Source organism: Acomys minous (assembly GCF_964271855.1).
Source record: "Acomys minous genome assembly, chromosome: 18".
Taxonomy (NCBI): domain Eukaryota; kingdom Metazoa; phylum Chordata; class Mammalia; order Rodentia; family Muridae; genus Acomys; species Acomys minous.
Genome location: NC_140501.1, coordinates 2,779,593 through 2,796,622, shown reverse-complemented (window position 1 = coordinate 2,796,622; position 17,030 = coordinate 2,779,593). Strand labels below are relative to the sequence as shown.

Below are 17,030 nucleotides of genomic sequence, written 5' to 3'. Positions count from 1 at the left end.
AGATAAGGAACGATGAAACATAATATATTTTTAAAAAATCTATTTTATTCCAGTTATTCATTTTGAGATGGGGTCTTGCTATGTGACATGGCCAGTTTCTCACATCTTATTTTTTCCTACTCCTGGAATGCCTTGAAGGGACTGCTTTCAAAGTGCTCTTCTACATCACATTCTGAATCAAGGTCCGCTCTATCCTGCTGGTACTACTACCTGGTGGTTGCACACAGCACAGCCGGGCCAGGCTAGGTGCATCACTTCTGTCTACCTGGGCTGTTGCTGTCATTATTATCTCCTCCAATGACTGAGAGTTCTCTAAGGATCAGGGCTGTTATGATTTGAGTGTGTCCTTCACAAAGACTAGGATAGAAACCTCTTTTTTCTTTTTTGAGACAGGGTTTCTCTGTGTAGCCCTGGCTGTTCTGGACTTGCTTTGTAGACTAGGCTGGCCTCGAACTCACAGAGACCCGCCTGCCTCTGCCTCCCAAGCGCTGAAATTAAAGGTGTGCGCCCCCAATGCCTGGCTCTATGATAGAAACTTAATCCTCAGTGCAAATCAAGAAGAGGTGGGGTCTGAGGAGAGGCAGTCAGGGTCTGAGGAGAGGCAGTCAGGGTCTGAGGAGAGGCAGTCAGGGTCTGAGGAGAGGCAGTCAGGGGTCTGAGGAGAGGCAGTCGGGGTCTGAGGAGAGGCAGTCAGGGTCTGAGGAGAGGCAGTCAGGGGTCTGAGGAGAGGCAGTTGGGGTCTGAGGAAAGGCAGTCAGGCACAGGAGCCAGTCACTGAGATGGCTAGAGTAGGCTCTTTACAAATGCCGAGTTTGGTCCTCTTCTCTACCACCCAACTCTTGCCTTGATCCTCTCAGGGCCCTCAGAACTGTGAGAAGATAATTTCTATCCTTTAAAAATTACCCAGCTTCAGGTATTCTCTCATAGCAGCACCAAAAAGGCTCAGCCATGGGTAAACATTCAGCAAAGGTCTGTGTCGAGTGAGTGCAAGAGAAGCTGTTTTCACGGGAGCACATGGGGACCAGCACACAGTAGCACATAGGAGCACACGGGAGCACACGGGGACCAGCACACAGGCAGGAGCACACAGGAGCACACGGGAGCACACGGGGACCAGCACACAGGCAGGAGCACACAGGAGCACACAGGAGCACACGGGGACCAGCACACAGGAGCACACAGGAGCACACAGGAGCACACGGGAGCACACGGGGACCAGCACACAGGCAGAAGCACACAGGAGCACACAGGAGTACACGGGGACCAGCACACAGGCAGGAGCACATGGGAGCACACAGGAGTACACAGGAGCACACGGGGACCAGCACACAGGCAGGAGCACATGGGAGCACACGGGGACCAGCACACAGGCAGGAGCACACGGGAGCACACAGGAGTACACGGGGACCAGCACACAGGCAGGAGCACACGGGAGCACACAGGAGTACACGGGGACCAGCACACAGGCAGGAGCACACGGGAGCACACAGGAGTACACGGGGACCAGCACACAGGCAGGAGCACATGGGAGCACACGGGGACCAGCACACAGGCAGGAGCAGCACTAATTCTGTGTTCTCTCAGCTCCACTATCTAAAGTGACGTGAGACCACCACAACAGCATCCAGGTAGGAATATCTGTGCAGAAGCTTACAAGGGACAGAAACTTGCCACCAAAAGGGACACCCAGTTTACTTCCAAAGACAGTTGAAGGGCAACTAAAAGCCGTCTGGTACCTTAAGGTATTTTACGAGTTCACTCCCTGAGGCTTGGGCTCCAGATTCCGTTTTCTGGCAGTACTGGAAGAAATTATGTAAATGCTGGTCCTGGTGGGAGGGGGGAAGAAAATCTGTAAATACATGCTCCTAGAAACAGGCGACTGTGCTTCAGGTAACAAACATGAACGGCGTATAAATAAATTACGTGCATGTGCGTGCATGCCTGCATGTGTCTGTCTGTGCACATGTGCATGTGTGGTGTGCATGTGCACATGTAGCCCGTGTGTGTCTGTGCATATGTGTGTGCATCTGAGCCTATGTGCACATGTGCAGAGGGGTGCACACACCTTGTGTGAGCAGAGGCTAGAAGAGGAAATTGGGAGTCCTCGGAGGCAGGGTCTCCTCCAGCAGGAGCTCAGATTTTCCTTGTCTGGGCTGGTGCCCGCAAGCCCTTGTACCAGCATATTTCTGAAACACCCTTGAAACCGGGGTGATGGGCACATGTGAGACGTCGAGCTTGCTGCACAGGTGCTTGGATCTGAACTCTGTCTGGCCCTCACGCCATCACTTCATACCTGGTGCTCTGTCTAACGCTCTCTGCTTTTTGGAGACAGGGTTTCCCTGTGGAGCCTTGATGCCCCGCACTCTTGCAGACCAGGCTGCATACCTGGTGCTCTTAACCACCAGGCATCTACCTAGCCCCATGAACAGTTTTTAAGATTATAAAACTGACCAGGTACAGATGACATCTACATGATTTTCCACCAGAGAAAAATTGTTGAAAAACATCACAGACTTATAAATTGCTTGCCATTTATAGCAGCACACAAACCAGTCTATGTACTTTTTTTTTTTTTAATAAAGGCCTACAGTGTAAAAATGTATCCACAGGACACCAGGATCCACAGAGCGATCATTGGAGGGAGGTGGCCGGCACATACCTGCGTGTACACCGTGGAAACCAGATGAGTGGACACTCTCAGCAGTGGCTTGCCTCCTTCCACCCACTTCACTTCTGGACCATAATGCTAAAAGAAATGCATACGGGGGAAGACGATGCCGACACGTTAGCTTTCTCGGCTTGTACACAAACATCAGCGAGGGACGGAGGGTGGAGGAGCTGCGGGGGCTGGGAGCTGCGTCTGCATTTATATTTCCCCGGTCCTCCCTTCTGTACACTGCTCTTCCTCCTCGGCTTTGTCAACTGAGTGGCAGCTGGCGGAGACTCCTGTGCACTTCCCTGGGGACGACCCGTACTTCACCAGTATCTTTTTACACAGACCAGGACAACCCTGGACTCACTGAGATTGACCTCTGCCTCCCGAGGACTGGGAGTGCTGGGATTCAAGGCGCACACCACCAAGCCTGGCTTCCCAAGTAGCTCAAACAGACCTGAGCTCGGGGCTCTGAGAAGCAATGAAGGAAACGCTAGACAGAGTGCACAGCCACGTGGGAAAAAGAATCGCCTCCTGGCGGGGTCTCTATCAAACAGGAAGAAAATTCCTGAGAATTTATCATTATTTGAGCAGTAGACCCTTGCCGGGCCCGGTACCTCCGTGTCTGTCTGCTGTGGCACTGCCGGTCCAGGCTTATAAAATACCTGAACTATAATTCTGAATTGTCTTAAGTGTTACTTGAAGCAGCGTCTCCGACTGCGCCTATTCACTTCATAATGAATGAAGAAAGATAAACTGTTAGAACTGATGAAAATCTTGTATGCCACTGCTGTTTTAGTCGCTCTTTAGTGTTTTCGAAGAGAGTGGGTTAAGCCAAACCATTCTTAAAGTGCCGTACCCTGCCCACGCCGAGCTCCTGGTAGCTGAGGTAGCCAGAGGGGAGGTTGGCTGAGACAGGGAGGTGCTGCTCGTTGGTCACCACTCTTCCGTCCTTCAAGAGGGGAAGCCAGGAATAGCCAACTGTGGAGAACAAGGAACAATAATAACAATAGCAACAAAACGCATTGTGAGTTGACAGACTTCTGAAGGAAAGCCACTGCACGACTGGGCAACTCCGACTGTCACCACCAGCCAAAGTAAGTGGCGCGAAGGCCTTGAGGCAGCCTCTCCTGCGAGCCTCTCTGCAGTCCGATCGCTAGCAATTTACACACGCAATTCAGCTCACCACCACAGCGTTTGCTAGAAACCCACCTAAGCAACGCTTGGCAAAAAGTATGGACATTAAGGATCAAAATACAGTTAGAAAAAAAACACAAATGCCAAAAGCGCCGAGGGAGGAGGGCGGAGGGCGGAGGGCGGAGGGAGGAGGGAGGAGGGAGGAGGGCGGCGCTCTCACCTTGCGTCTCCACAGCATCCTTCTTCTTCGTGTTTCCTTTCGTCGAGTTATCACAGCTGACGTGGAAGAAGGTGAACAGCAGATGGTGCTTTTCCTGCAGCTGGGTTGGCAGTTCGATCTTGATCTGTGAAGGCAAGAGAACAAGGCTTCTAACACCTACAGCAGCAAATGTTCCGGGGGAAAGCAGGCAGGTGCTGCCCAACTCGCACGGACAGGTTTGCTCTCCAAACTCTTCCGGGGTTAAACCTGGACACATCTGGCCAGTTAGTGATGGGTTCTGAACTTGCTGGCTGGACTTGGGAGAAGGGCCGATGTCAGTTTCAAGCATGAGCAAATCGGTAAGCAGACACCCTGGGGCACATGCAACCTAGCGGTATGCATGTAAACTATACGGGCCTCCTACACGGACGCTCTTGTCTACTTTGGTTTGGGGCACACAACCTTCCACCAGGCCATATCATGGTTCTATGCAGAATTTGGGTGCATCCCGTCCCAGGGAGACTTGCAGCCATTTGAAAAGATTCATACACAAACCATATTACCTACAATGTCAAAGGAAAGATAAAAGCAAGAAAAAAAGGTATTCATGAGTACATAAAATATATGTAGGTAAAAGTGATATTGGGGGGGCAATCTGTATGTGTGACGTATGGTACATGTGAGTGGTGAATGCACACATGTGAACATATGTGCACACCCAAAGTGCAAGGAAGCAAGAGGGTGTGAGGGGCTTTAGGATTCTCCTCATTCCCTTGAGACAAGATCGCGCTGAGCCTGGGCAGCTGGCAGTCACCAGGCCAAGGGTCCTCTTGCCTCGAACCCCCCCCCCCCCCCACCGCCCAGCTGTGGGTTACATGATCAGTTTTGTCTTTCTTTCTATCTTTTTTTTTTTTTTGTAAGATTATTTATTACTCTGCCTGCATGTAGGCCTGTATGCCAGAAGAGGGCATCAGATCCCAGGATAGATGGTTGTGAGGCACCATGTGGTTGCTGGGACTTGAACTCAGGACCTCCGGAAGAGAAGCCAGTGCTCTCAACTGCTGAGCCATCTCTCCAGCCCACATGTTCATGTCTTTATCTTGGCGTTAAGGATTTGAACTTAGGTCCCTGTGCTTGCGTGGCAAGCACTCTTACCTACACAGCCATGCCCGCAGTGCCCTATTTGCCACCATAGAATCTGCACATACCACTTGTCACATTGTACACATAGAAACACAATCAAACTCGCAAGTGCATTAGCAACAGAACACGCTGTAACTTAAAAGCCATGTCCTGATGTCACTGCAGCGAGCTCAGTACGCATGAGTCTGTCTAAAACGTGAGCAGCTTCTCTCTCCAGCAAGCTGAAAGTGGCAAGAAAAAGTGGCCTCGCTTGGTTCTCGCACACTTCCCACCACACATAGGGTATACAACAAACAGGGTGTGTTAGCCGACTGCTGTGTCACCCGCACGCTTTCCCCACCAAATCAGTTGTTAAGCTCTGAAGGAATCAGAAGCCATGTGTGGATTCTAGGCCACCACAAGAGCATGCCACCTCTACGGCTCTCTGGCAGTCCGAGAGTAAACCATTCTGTAGGAGGGAGCCACCGGTAAACAGGGCGACTCTTAGGTTAATAGTGACTATGTTCAAGGGTGACTCTGAAAGCTTTGCTAGATTATCAACTATAGCACCCAAGGTACAACTAAGAATTTTCTTTTCTTTATTTGCAATTTGTTTTTATAATGTTACTTAAATAGAAAAATATGTAAAACAAATACCAATTCTACTGCAGTGACTTCAGCATGGAACGGTTCCCTCCCCCAACCCCACCCTGCTGTGACAAGCAAATAACTTGCTCCAACTGTGTTACCCCTGAAAACATCATTACCTCATCGTAGAACTCTGGGTTTTGCTGGTGGTGGAGGACGGCGGCAAGGGCACTCCTTGTGAACAACGGGCCCCCAGGTCTGCCATAAATGCACTAGAAGGAGAATTGGCAACGGCAAAGGCTGGGTTCAGTTGATGGGGTTGCGGCTCCTCTTACTAGCTTAGCCTGCCTCTGCCTGTGAGAGCCGGGCTGCAAGCCCCTGGCCCTGGCCTGCCCCTACTCACTCTGACAGCTTTTCACATGCCCACCCACACTGCTGCTTGTACAGTCCCTCTGTGCAAATGTCATTTGCTTCTGATTTCTTCAAGCAACGGCCAACTTGCTCCTCTGTCCCCTCAGCAGTTTTCCATGCAGACACTTGTATTTGTCCAAATTAAATACACTAAACAGTTATCCGATACCTTCCACTTCAGGTAACATTCTCTCTGTGACAGTGTTTGCCACTGAAACGTGAACAACCTTTTCTCCTCTCTTGCTCACTTTCTCCTCCCACCCCCCCTTTGTGACAGGGTCTCACATAGCACACGCTGGCCTGGCACTCCCTATGTGTGCCCAGAAGTCCTCCTGTGGAGTGCTGGTGTGACAACATGAGCCACTGGATCTGTCTTTCTGAGGGGCTGGAAACAGAGCCCAGAGCTTTGTGTGTGCAAGGCAGCCATTCCACTATCCAAAACTGTACTTAACTTGAGTGACTATTATTTCTACACACACACACACACACACACACACACACACACACACACACACAAACCTTCAGGGGTTGAGAGTCTTCTTCATCGGAATCTTTGAACTCAATGCAGATAGCAATATTTCTGGCCTGCAGAGGTACGTAAGAGAAAGATGTAAGAGGTATTGTGTGTGTGCGTGCAGGGTGCGGCACAAAGCCCGGTACACACACATGTATAAAAGAGCCTGAGGCTCTAAAGGAGACTCTCGTGTCTGTGTGCTCACCTTGGCAAAAGACTTCTGACTGTCATATTTCAAGTGCTTTGGGTAAACGTACAGGTGGTTGCTATAGACGGTGTACGGCTGGGTGTGTCTGGGTATGCAGGGCACAAACTCCTCCACTTCAAAGGTGATCGGAGACTTACTGAAGGTTTCAAACTGCCTCACAGGAATGTATGATGAGTTCAGACAATCTGAAAAGAAATTACAAATAATACAGACCAGAGGAAAAGCCAACTGAACAGACACGTGGCTGCTATTATGCAGGACTGCACACTTACTGGGGAGGTCAGAGGAGACGTTATCAATTGTAATGTCTAGGTTGCCTAAAATCACCGGGAGTTTGGCCATCTTCTCAGGTCTGCACAGAAAAGAGAAATCAAACATGATGTGAAGTCTAAATTCTCAACTGGATTCCCAAAAAAAGGACGTGACAATTTATATATAATAACACCAGCTGCAAGATCACACTTCAACTTTGCAGCAACCACATGAAAAAATATTAAGAAACAGGTAAAATTATGGTATTTCACTTAGCCCCAAATTTGCATAAAATTATCACTTCACCTGTCATCAATACAGTAATGTGCTATGTCTTCAAAGCCAGGTGGGTATTTTAAAGTGAACTGAGATTTTTCTCAGTATATGAAGTGCTCCCCGCACAGTGTGAATGGTAACTGCAGAGGCCAGCATACAGAAGTACCACCAAAGCTGTAACAATGAAAGCATCCCTTCACTTGAGCAGCCACACAGAGAGGTACCTCTTGTCTGGAATCTTCCTCAGTCAAACCCAGAAGCACTCAAACGCCAAGCAAAGAGCGAGTGATCAATGTGAGGATGGAGTGAGTGATCAGTGTGGACACGGAGTGAGTGATCAGTGTGGACACGGAGTGAGTGATCAGTGTGGACGTGGAGTGAGTGATCAGTGTGGACGTGGAGTGAGTGATCAGTGTGGACACGGAGTGAGTGATCAGTGTGGACGTGGAGTGAGTGATGAGTGTGGACACAGAGTGAGTGATCAGTGTGGACGTGGAGTGAGTGATCAGTGTGGACACGGAGTGAGTGATCAGTGTGGACGTGGAGTGAGTGATCAGTGTGGACACGGAGTGAGTGATCAGTGTGGACGTGGAGTGAGTGATCAGTGTGGACGTGGAGTGAGTGATCAGTGTGGACGTGGAGTGAGTGATCAGTGTGGTCGTGGAGTGAGTGATCAGTGTGGACACGGAGTGAGTGATCAGTGTGGACGTGGAGTGAGTGATCAGTGTGGACACGGAGTGAGTGATCAGTGTGGACACGGAGTGAGTGATCAGTGTGGACACAGAGTGAGTGATCAGTGTGGACGTGGAGTGAGTGATCAGTGTGGACGTGGAGTGAGTGATCAGTGTGGACACAGAGTGAGTGATCAGTGTGGACACAGAGTGAGTGATCAGTGTGGACACGGAGTGAGTGATCAGTGTGGACACGGAGTGAGTGATCAGTGTGGACACGGAGTGAGTGATCAGTGTGGACACGGAGTGAGTGATCAGTGTGGACGTGGAGTGAGTGATCAGTGTGGACGTGGAGTGAGTGATCAGTGTGGACGTGGAGTGAGTGATCAGTGTGGACACAGAGTGAGTGATCAGTGTGGACACGGAGTGAGTGATCAGTGTGGACGTGGAGTGAGTGATCAGTGTGGACACGGAGTGAGTGATCAGTGTGGACACGGAGTGAGTGATCAGTGTGGACACGGAGTGAGTGATCAGTGTGGACACGGAGTGAGTGATCAGTGTGGACGTGGAGTGAGTGATCAGTGTGGACGTGGAGTGAGTGATCAGTGTGGACGTGGAGTGAGTGATCAGTGTGGACACGGAGTGAGTGATCAGTGTGGACACGGAGTGAGTGATCAGTGTGGACACGGAGTGAGTGATCAGTGTGGACGTGGAGTGAGTGATCAGTGTGGACACGGAGTGAGTGATCAGTGTGGACGTGGAGTGAGTGATCAGTGTGGACACGGAGTGAGTGATCAGTGTGGACGTGGAGTGAGTGATCAGTGTGGACGTGGAGTGAGTGATCAGTGTGGACGTGGAGTGAGTGATCAGTGTGGACACGGAGTGAGTGATCAGTGTGGACGTGGAGTGAGTGATCAGTGTGGACGTGGAGTGAGTGATCAGTGTGGACGTGGAGTGAGTGATCAGTGTGGACGTGGAGTGAGTGATCAATGAAACTTGTTAGTCACTCACCCTGGTAAGAGTTGTTACTGCTGTCACAGAAACTGACACCGTGGTTCTGACAACAGGCCAGCCCGATGGAGGCATGATCTCAGCTGAGGGTGCCTCTTACCTGATAGCCCTAGCTTGTGTCAAGGTGCCCTGAGCTTTGATGTCCCTTGGCAGTGCTGTGAAAGAAATGACTAAACAGGTGGCTTATGAAGAGCCAAGCATCTCTGTGTTCCAGGAGCAGGCCCTGGCATGTTGACTTAGTGACCTTGGCCACATCTCTTAAGTTGGTTTGCTAAGCCGGTGCCACAGAGGCATGCAGAGCCCTCAGCAGAATGGGTTTGCCGTGGTTACATGTGACTTCGTACGAATGAACCAGGGACGCCTGCTGCACGTGAGTGGGCAGCTGGTGGGTGGTTGGAGTAACTGGTCACCAGGAAGGGTGGCCAGTGGCTAGTGTCCCTGAGGAGATGGAGCGCTTAAGGACCTGTGCTTGGCAGTATTGTGCGTGTGATCAGTGATGGCTGGGAACACTGTGCTGATCAAATGTCTCTGAGACATGACGCTCTTAGGAAGATCAGAGGCCTTTGATGCTGGGACCTGGATTCAGGGGATTTGGGTCAACTATAATGGCTCATATGTAAGAAGATGAAATTTTATCAGAACAAAAATAAGTCCTGTTCTGAGGTCCCTATGTGGTAAGTGCGTGTTATTTTCCCAGAGGATCTGTGTTTGAATCCCAGCACCTGCATCAGGCAGCTCACGGCCACTTACGACTCAAGTCCCTGGAGCTGATGCCGCCGAGGGCACCTGCGTTCACATGCACGTGCTCCCCCATATATGCATACATGTGGTTAAAAATACCATATTTAAGAAAGAATGTGTTAGCTGTGGTCAAAAGAGGAATATCTTGACCCTTGGTGAACAAATGCTTCAGAGACGGGGAACTGCTGTCAGAGGGCCCAGCACCCTGGATGGTGCCACCCCTGGTCAGGTGGCCCTGGGCCATATAAGACAGCAATGTGAGCACGGCACGAGGAACAGGACAGTGAGCAGAATTCATCTGTGGCAGTTTCTGCCTGGGCTTCCCTCAGTGGGCTAGGACACGAAGTGTAAGCCAAATAAAGCCTCTCCGCTCCAGGCTGCTTCTGGTCACGGTCTTTACCACAGCGACAGAGCAGACAACTACAGGAGGCAGCAGATTCGGCATTTGGTTCTGTTCCCAATTTCAAAATGTTCCAACCTCCTCTGAGCTGGGCACAGTGGCACACATCTGAATCCCAGCACTCGGGAGGCAGAAGCAGGCCGATCTCTGTGAGTTCGTGGCCAGCCTGGTCTGCAAAGTGAGTCCAGGACAGCCAGGGCTACACAGAGAAACCCTGTCTCGAAGAAAACAACAAAAAAAAAGCAAACTAGAGTGACGCTGCTGAAGTCAAGGAAAGCCCTGGAAGCTGGAGGAGGCAGAAGTGTGGTCAGAACATCCCTTCCCTAAGCTTCCTGTCTGGGGCACCGTTGTGTGTGTCATTAAGTCACCTGGTTTGCTGTGGTTAGAGAAGCCTCAAGAAATGCATACACGCATTAATATGGGCAAAGCATTTAAGACAACGGCCATTAAAGTAAGGATTATGTAAATTATCATCTTTCCCCACATTGCTTTAGTAGAAGCAGGCAAGCCAATCACTCCTGCAAGTCAGAAACCTGGCTACTGTTTATCCCTGGTGACGACCCTCCTCGACCTAACACCACAGCCAGGAGCTGCACTTGTGACTTGAGTGGATGCAGCCTACCCTTCTGGTCTCCTCCTGCCGGGGGTCCGCTGTGACCGTCCCCTCTGACATCCGCCCTCAAGGTGTCTCCTTCCTGCTCACCTCGACCCTCAACCCATCCTACTCTGCCACCAAATGTCCAGTAAGAGGTCAGATTTACCAGCACCGTTTGCTCTTTCCCTTGGGTTGAGGAAGTGCTGTCCGCTCCCCACGTACCCCTCACGAGCTCTACGTGATGTAAGTTATATGGCTGTTCTCGCCCCTCCTGCCCTGCCATGAAAACTTCACAGATGTCGAAACAAGAACACCTTAAAACTCACTTCCGGAAGTCTGCCAGTAGCTTGAGCACATCGTCGTTTGAGAGCTTACTGCTGTCTTGCCGGTAGACGGCAGAGAATCTGGCGTGCTTGTCCAGGTTTCCGGAGGAATCCTTAAACAACGTCCTGAAACAGGGAAACAACATTTGCAGACTCTGCTTTCCAAAGACGGAAACACAGAGTGTTCTGGTGTCTGCACACAGACTAACTGACCCCACTGCTGTGGCCGACAGAGATCTCATTATCCTCAAATGCAGCAAGTATCAACAGGGATGACCACAACTAACTCAGTTTACACAGCAAACAGTCCCAGCCAAGAGCTTGTACTGAGGAGACAACATATGCATTCACGTGGGAAAGAAGGACGGGACACAGAGAGAGGCCACGGCGGGACTCCCCAGCTGGGACACCTGAGCCGGAGGCATGTGGCCAGGGCTCCCTCGGGACACACCTCCTGTCCGCCCCACTGGGGACCAGCATCTGTTCTCAGCCCAGCACCCACCCCTCCTCTCCGTGCCCTCACTGAACACGTTTCCAGAAGCGGTGACTATTTACTCTCACGTCAGGAGGCAGGCCTCTTGTCTGTTGGCTTATCTGCCCACCGGGACATCCCCGTCAGAGCTCCCTTACCTTGCTGCCCAAGCGAATGGCATTCTGTAGTGCCCTAGTCTCTGGCACGCTTGTTTGGCATTCTTCAGCACCTTCTGAGCCACCTGGAACACACCAGAACAGAGCCTTGAAACCTCAGCCATGGGAGGCCTGAGACCAGAGTATCTACCATCACACGGTCACTAGGCAAGCTCTCGCCACGGCGCCTGATGCCCAGACAGGTACTTCTTGCAGCAGTGATACAGGCTTCTTTATTTAATGTAGCCCCTGGCAGCGACTCTCAAGATGACACAGTATGTCGTTTTGGTCTTTGCAAGCATCAAGAAGCTTCTTTCTGGCCAGCGTCTCTCCTCTAACAGACTTTACTGTGTCCTGATTAAGGACTAACTGTAAGCCACTAAGAATACTAATATTTGGTATCTATGCCCACATATCTATTTACCAGAATTTAAGGAAAAACAATAATGAATATTCTAAGCTTTCCCAGCTCCTGATAACGCACCAACTTGTACAGATTCCCACAACCTAGGAGACAGGTATTGTTAAGATGTAATTAGGTACTGGCTTAAATTAGCCAGCGGCCTTCAACTGGTGCCCTTTTCCTTTATAGACAAATACAATGACTTCCTTATTATCGGCTTTGGCTTGTCTTAGGCTGATGGGGCACAGTAAGAATACTGGCTTTGGCCGATGACACGTGTATAGGATGGTTCTATACCAATCAGTTATTACGTGTGACTGAGCTGGGCAGTCACACGGGACCCAAGTGCCTTGTGTGTATTGGAAGGAGCCAGAAGTCACTTACGTTACTTGAGTGTGTCAAAGTCAATACAGTTTTAGGAGAACTGCCTACAGCTGAGAGCCAGTGTTTTCTTCCAAGCTGCAGAGTCAGGGTCCCTGTCCGCTGAGCCTTGGAGCCTGCCCTAACCATTCTGTGCCTTGTCCTCAGATGAGCCTTGGAGCCTGCCCTAACCATTCTGTGCCTTGTCCTCAGATGAGCCTTGGAGCCTGCCCTAACCATTCTGGGTCAAGATCTGCCAGGCCCCCAGTGGTTTGCACACACCATCGAGTGTGAGAGGCACTGACTAGGAGACCTAGGACTAGAGCAACAGGGACGCCTGAGCAAAGGTCCAGCTCTGTGACTCTGCAGGTCAATAAATCTCTACGGTCTGAGTGACAAGACTCCAAACCTTGTCACTGTAAAGCTGAGAGCCTTCCACAATCACTATCTCCAAGAGTGAATCAGAAAACCATGCTGTCTCAGACAGATGTCAGGAGAGTGTCTAGTACAGCCATTTCTTCTCAGTGGGTGTGTGTATCCCTCCAGAGGATTTAGCAGGATTGGGGGCACATGGCCCCGTGAACAAAGACACCCAGTTCTTTCTCCCCAAGGGTTTACTTTAGACTTTTAGTTAGGTGTTACAAAACACATCTGTAATCCCGGCACTAGGAGACAGAGGCAGGAGGATCTCAATTTTTAAAGCCAGTCCTAGCTACATTGTAAGCGCTTGCCTCAAACAAATCACCACAGGAAAGACCGTTTGCCTATCACACCAAGGCCCTGCATCTTACCTCCAGCACCACAAAAGCCACCTAAACAGATGGGAGCAGCAACAAGCACGTACAGTGTGGAGTGAAATTAATGCCACACACAAGGGTTTAAGTCTAACCTGCGGCGAAAGAGAACCAGCAAGGGTGCAAACAGGAAATGCAAACAGGAAATGCTCCTCTGGAGCCTTCCCCATCTACAAAATTAAAATTTCTTCTGAGTGATGTTCTAGATGGATTGTGTATATCTTGAGGAAGACACACCTTTAACTGTCAGAACAAAATAAAACCCCTGTGCCAAGTTTATCACAACCTCCCTCCAGGCACAAGAGGGCCGAGACCTGACCCCCCGCTCTACCGTGATGCTGTGGGGGTGGTGAGGAGTGCGGGGAGGTGGGCAGAGGAAAGGCTGGCCCACTGAGATCCATTTGCTCAGCACCAATATGGGCTGCTGAATGTCAGCTCATGTGAGCAGAAGCAGCAACGCTGGTGCAGATGCACCCTGGTGGTATGTTTTGTCTGCACAGCCCTGTCTGAAGTCCCTGCTGACTCACCAAAATAAAAAGCTTTAAAAAACCTTCTTATCCCAAAATGTTCAGGCTTGGCTTGAAATACTAAGAAGGCTTCTCTCCAGGAAACAAATTCTACTCAACATTTATCAGCCAAAAAAGCTTAGCGTTTGAAGATGACGGGAGCTGAAGGCAGGAATATTTCACATGATGTGTGTGTGTTCTCAGCACCGCCTGCTCTGTGGCCTGTGTCATCCTTACCCTTGCCTGGTGAGGAAGGGTGACATTAGTTTGCACCCACGTGTGGGACACCGGGGCCAGCAGAGGCGAGGCACGTCAGAAGCGCTCTGGCACTTGGTGCCCAGGCCTTCCGAATCCACAAATGTGCTCCTTAACAACTGTTTTATTCATCCTAGTAGCCCAGGACACACAGGTGGCCACAGGAGGGAGGTTTTGGGATCTCTGAGTCAACTTGGTAAACCTCTGCTTGAGCTCTGGCACGTCTACTCTTATTGGCTCTGCTGACCAGCTCTCCGATATGCACCGAGGCCCTCCCTCAGATGACCACCAACCAAACCAAACCAACACCCGAAAACAATCAAAACTGCCCAGGACAGCACTCAACAGCTTACTCTAACTCAACAACAGTCCTTGGCCACTTTAGCCATGGACAATAAGAAAGCAGCTAAAGATTCACAGATCTCTAGTTTCTAAGTTTTTAGACCCAGGAACTTCTGGTGCTTAGTAAGCCTGTAACATGGATCACAATCTGACTCAGGGTCCCAAGAAGCACATCAACAAATGCAGTGAACAATGGTTGACTCCAAACGCGTGCTTTCAAGTGATACAAAATATAGTACTAAGCAGATAATTCCTTTGAAAACTAATTTAAGATGTTAGAACAGACTAATAAAATGATGTCTCTTATTTACACCTGAGAAAATCTTCGTTAAGGGCTGGACGTGCAGGAGCTGGAAATTAGCACACTGGCAGAATAGACACGTGGCACATGCCGCCACCTGGGCACAGTTTTCTGCATGACAAAATGGACCAGGTACATAAAATTAAAATGGAGAATAAATACATGTAATGCCCTCTTTGTTTTAGTATTTATTTTTCATGTGTGGCATGGGTGATGTGTGTGTAAAGACTGCGTACATGAGAGTGCATGTGCGTGCAGGACGGAAGTTGACGTCAGAGGGCATCACTGGTGGCCTGCCACTGCGCTTATGGAAGAGCTAGCTCTCAGTGAGCCCAGAGGCTGCCGACTCTGCCAGTCTAGCTGGCCGCTTTGCCTTGAGGACTTTGTCTTCACTTCATGAGTGCTGGGGCTACAGATGGGACATGTGTGTGGGAGCTGAGATCAGAGCTCCAGTGCTCACACTTGTGTGGCGGGTGTCTCCGTGACAGAGCCATCTATCTCCCCAAGCCGGCTCTGCGCTTTTCCCTCTGACCTCGCGTGTTTGCATCCTGTGGCTGTTACTGTTCACAATCCCGAAGCACCAAAGCCGTTCCTACCTTAGAGGAGTCTGAGCTCTTCATGTACGGCTCAGCACAGTGTGTGATGCTTCCCTGGAGAACCTTCTCGATTCTGGCCACGAGAAATATATCTGGGTGAGGACACGTGACTGAAAATATTCCCTAGGAGACAAATGGTTCTCTTCAGTCGGCAGAACTCCCAGATGACTGACAGAAATCCCTGACCACCAAAGCAGACAAGGGTTGTGAGTGGCCCAACCAGGAGGAGCCGGGCAAACATCTCAGGCTCTCCTCAAGCTGTCATCGCTTAAGTCTACTTGGCGGGAAACGCAAGCAGGAAAAGCCGTAAGCGACCGAGAGCCCCGAGAGCCCCGGCGGCTTCTCGCTCAGTTTGCTTTCACTTGGTAATTGCAGACGCTGCCCTGTAATAACAGGCTAACCTGCCCCCTGCTGCACCACGAGGCCTGTTTGAGCATTCTGTAACATTCTGTACAGCACGTGCAGGAGAAGTCTGGGTGCCGTGAGCGCTCCCCACCTGCTTTGGGTACTGCATGGATGCCGCGTGAAGGGCGTCCTGGAAGGCGGGTGGGCTCTGGCCACCGTTCACCAGCGCGGGGGACGTGGGCGCCAGCATCTGCCGCACCGAGAAGTGATTCAGGTCCACGTGGAAATCAGCAGAAATCTTCCGGTTGTATTTTATATCAAACAGGGACAGGGTGACAAAGAAAGGCTCGACCTGAAAAATACCATCAGTGAAACACCATGGTCATCAAGACAGTCCCTACAGCCGAGAGAGGAGCGCTGCCGCGTGAGCACGGTGAGCTCTGCTTATGACTGTCTCCCCGGGTGAACGCTGGACATGGGAACTTTTGTTCCTTGTCACACAGAACTAGGCTATGAAGCATTTTAAGAAACAGAACTCACTATCCTGTCACGAGCCTCGATGTAAAATGCGTACTCTACAGATACAGCAGCTGATCTCCCTGAACAGCTAAGATGAAATCCACGTCCTGGGGCATACAGCTTAAACCTGCCCTCTTACCATTGGCCGCAAGCCCACCCCAGCCCCATCTGTACTCCAGTGTGAGCCCTGCACCTCTCTAGGCAAGGTCTCCACACCCAGGCTGCAATGGAAGGAGAAGCCTGTGACACCTGGAATTATTCAGCAATTAAAAAACAAACAAACAAACAAACAAAAACCCCCATTTATTCTTTAAAAGTTATTTTGAAACTTGAGGACATTTTTATTTAAATTAAAAAGCCTCTTGGCAATTTAGCTGTAAATGGCAGCAGTTGTCTTGGGAAGGGGAATGAAGGAGAAAGAGCCGTGCTCTTTAGGAGCAGCATGAAGGGCAGACACTTGGGGGACAAGCAGCCACATGGGGGGTGCAGCCCAAAGTGTCAGGGAAAGCCCTCAAGTTCTGGCAGCATCTGAAAGAAATACTATAAAGGCAGGAGCAGGGCGTGCATGCGTGCTCCTGTGCATGTGTGTGTGTGTGCATGTGCATGTGTGAGTTTGTGACTGCGTGTGTGTGTGTGTGCGCGTGCACATCTGTGTGTGCACATCTGCATGTACATGTCTGGATATGCATGTGCATATCCAGCTGAACTTCATGGATGCTTGGCTTATGGAAGGACTGTGCCGGAAGGTGGGAATTCTGGAAAGGAGAAGTACAGCAATATTAAAGAGCAAATTATCCACCTATCTCATTAGCATGGCTTACAGTCTCCCTCAGCTGGTCCTGTGGCCAGGTGACTGAGGCGCCCAACTGGACATCAGGTCT

General features: G+C 50.4%; 1 protein-coding gene across 29 annotated transcripts in view; it reads right to left on the bottom strand.

The window, feature by feature from the left end:
* DOCK9 (dedicator of cytokinesis 9) overlaps nucleotides 1–17,030 on the bottom strand; it is a 262,679-nt gene that overhangs the window by 78,404 nt on the left and 167,245 nt on the right. For all 29 annotated transcript variants that reach the window (XM_084767070.1, XM_084767085.1, XM_084767065.1 and 26 more), the window contains exons 12-23: nucleotides 15,782–15,982; nucleotides 15,286–15,408; nucleotides 11,732–11,814; nucleotides 11,105–11,227; nucleotides 7,105–7,184; nucleotides 6,830–7,017; nucleotides 6,630–6,695; nucleotides 5,879–5,971; nucleotides 4,011–4,134; nucleotides 3,513–3,634; nucleotides 2,660–2,746; nucleotides 1,737–1,826 (exon numbers count right to left, since the gene is read on the bottom strand). In XM_084767070.1, coding sequence (XP_084623196.1) covers nucleotides 1,737–1,826; nucleotides 2,660–2,746; nucleotides 3,513–3,634; nucleotides 4,011–4,134; nucleotides 5,879–5,971; nucleotides 6,630–6,695; nucleotides 6,830–7,017; nucleotides 7,105–7,184; nucleotides 11,105–11,227; nucleotides 11,732–11,814; nucleotides 15,286–15,408; nucleotides 15,782–15,982 — 1,380 coding nt within the window. The remainder of the gene's footprint in view (nucleotides 1–1,736; nucleotides 1,827–2,659; nucleotides 2,747–3,512; nucleotides 3,635–4,010; nucleotides 4,135–5,878; nucleotides 5,972–6,629; nucleotides 6,696–6,829; nucleotides 7,018–7,104; nucleotides 7,185–11,104; nucleotides 11,228–11,731; nucleotides 11,815–15,285; nucleotides 15,409–15,781; nucleotides 15,983–17,030) is intronic.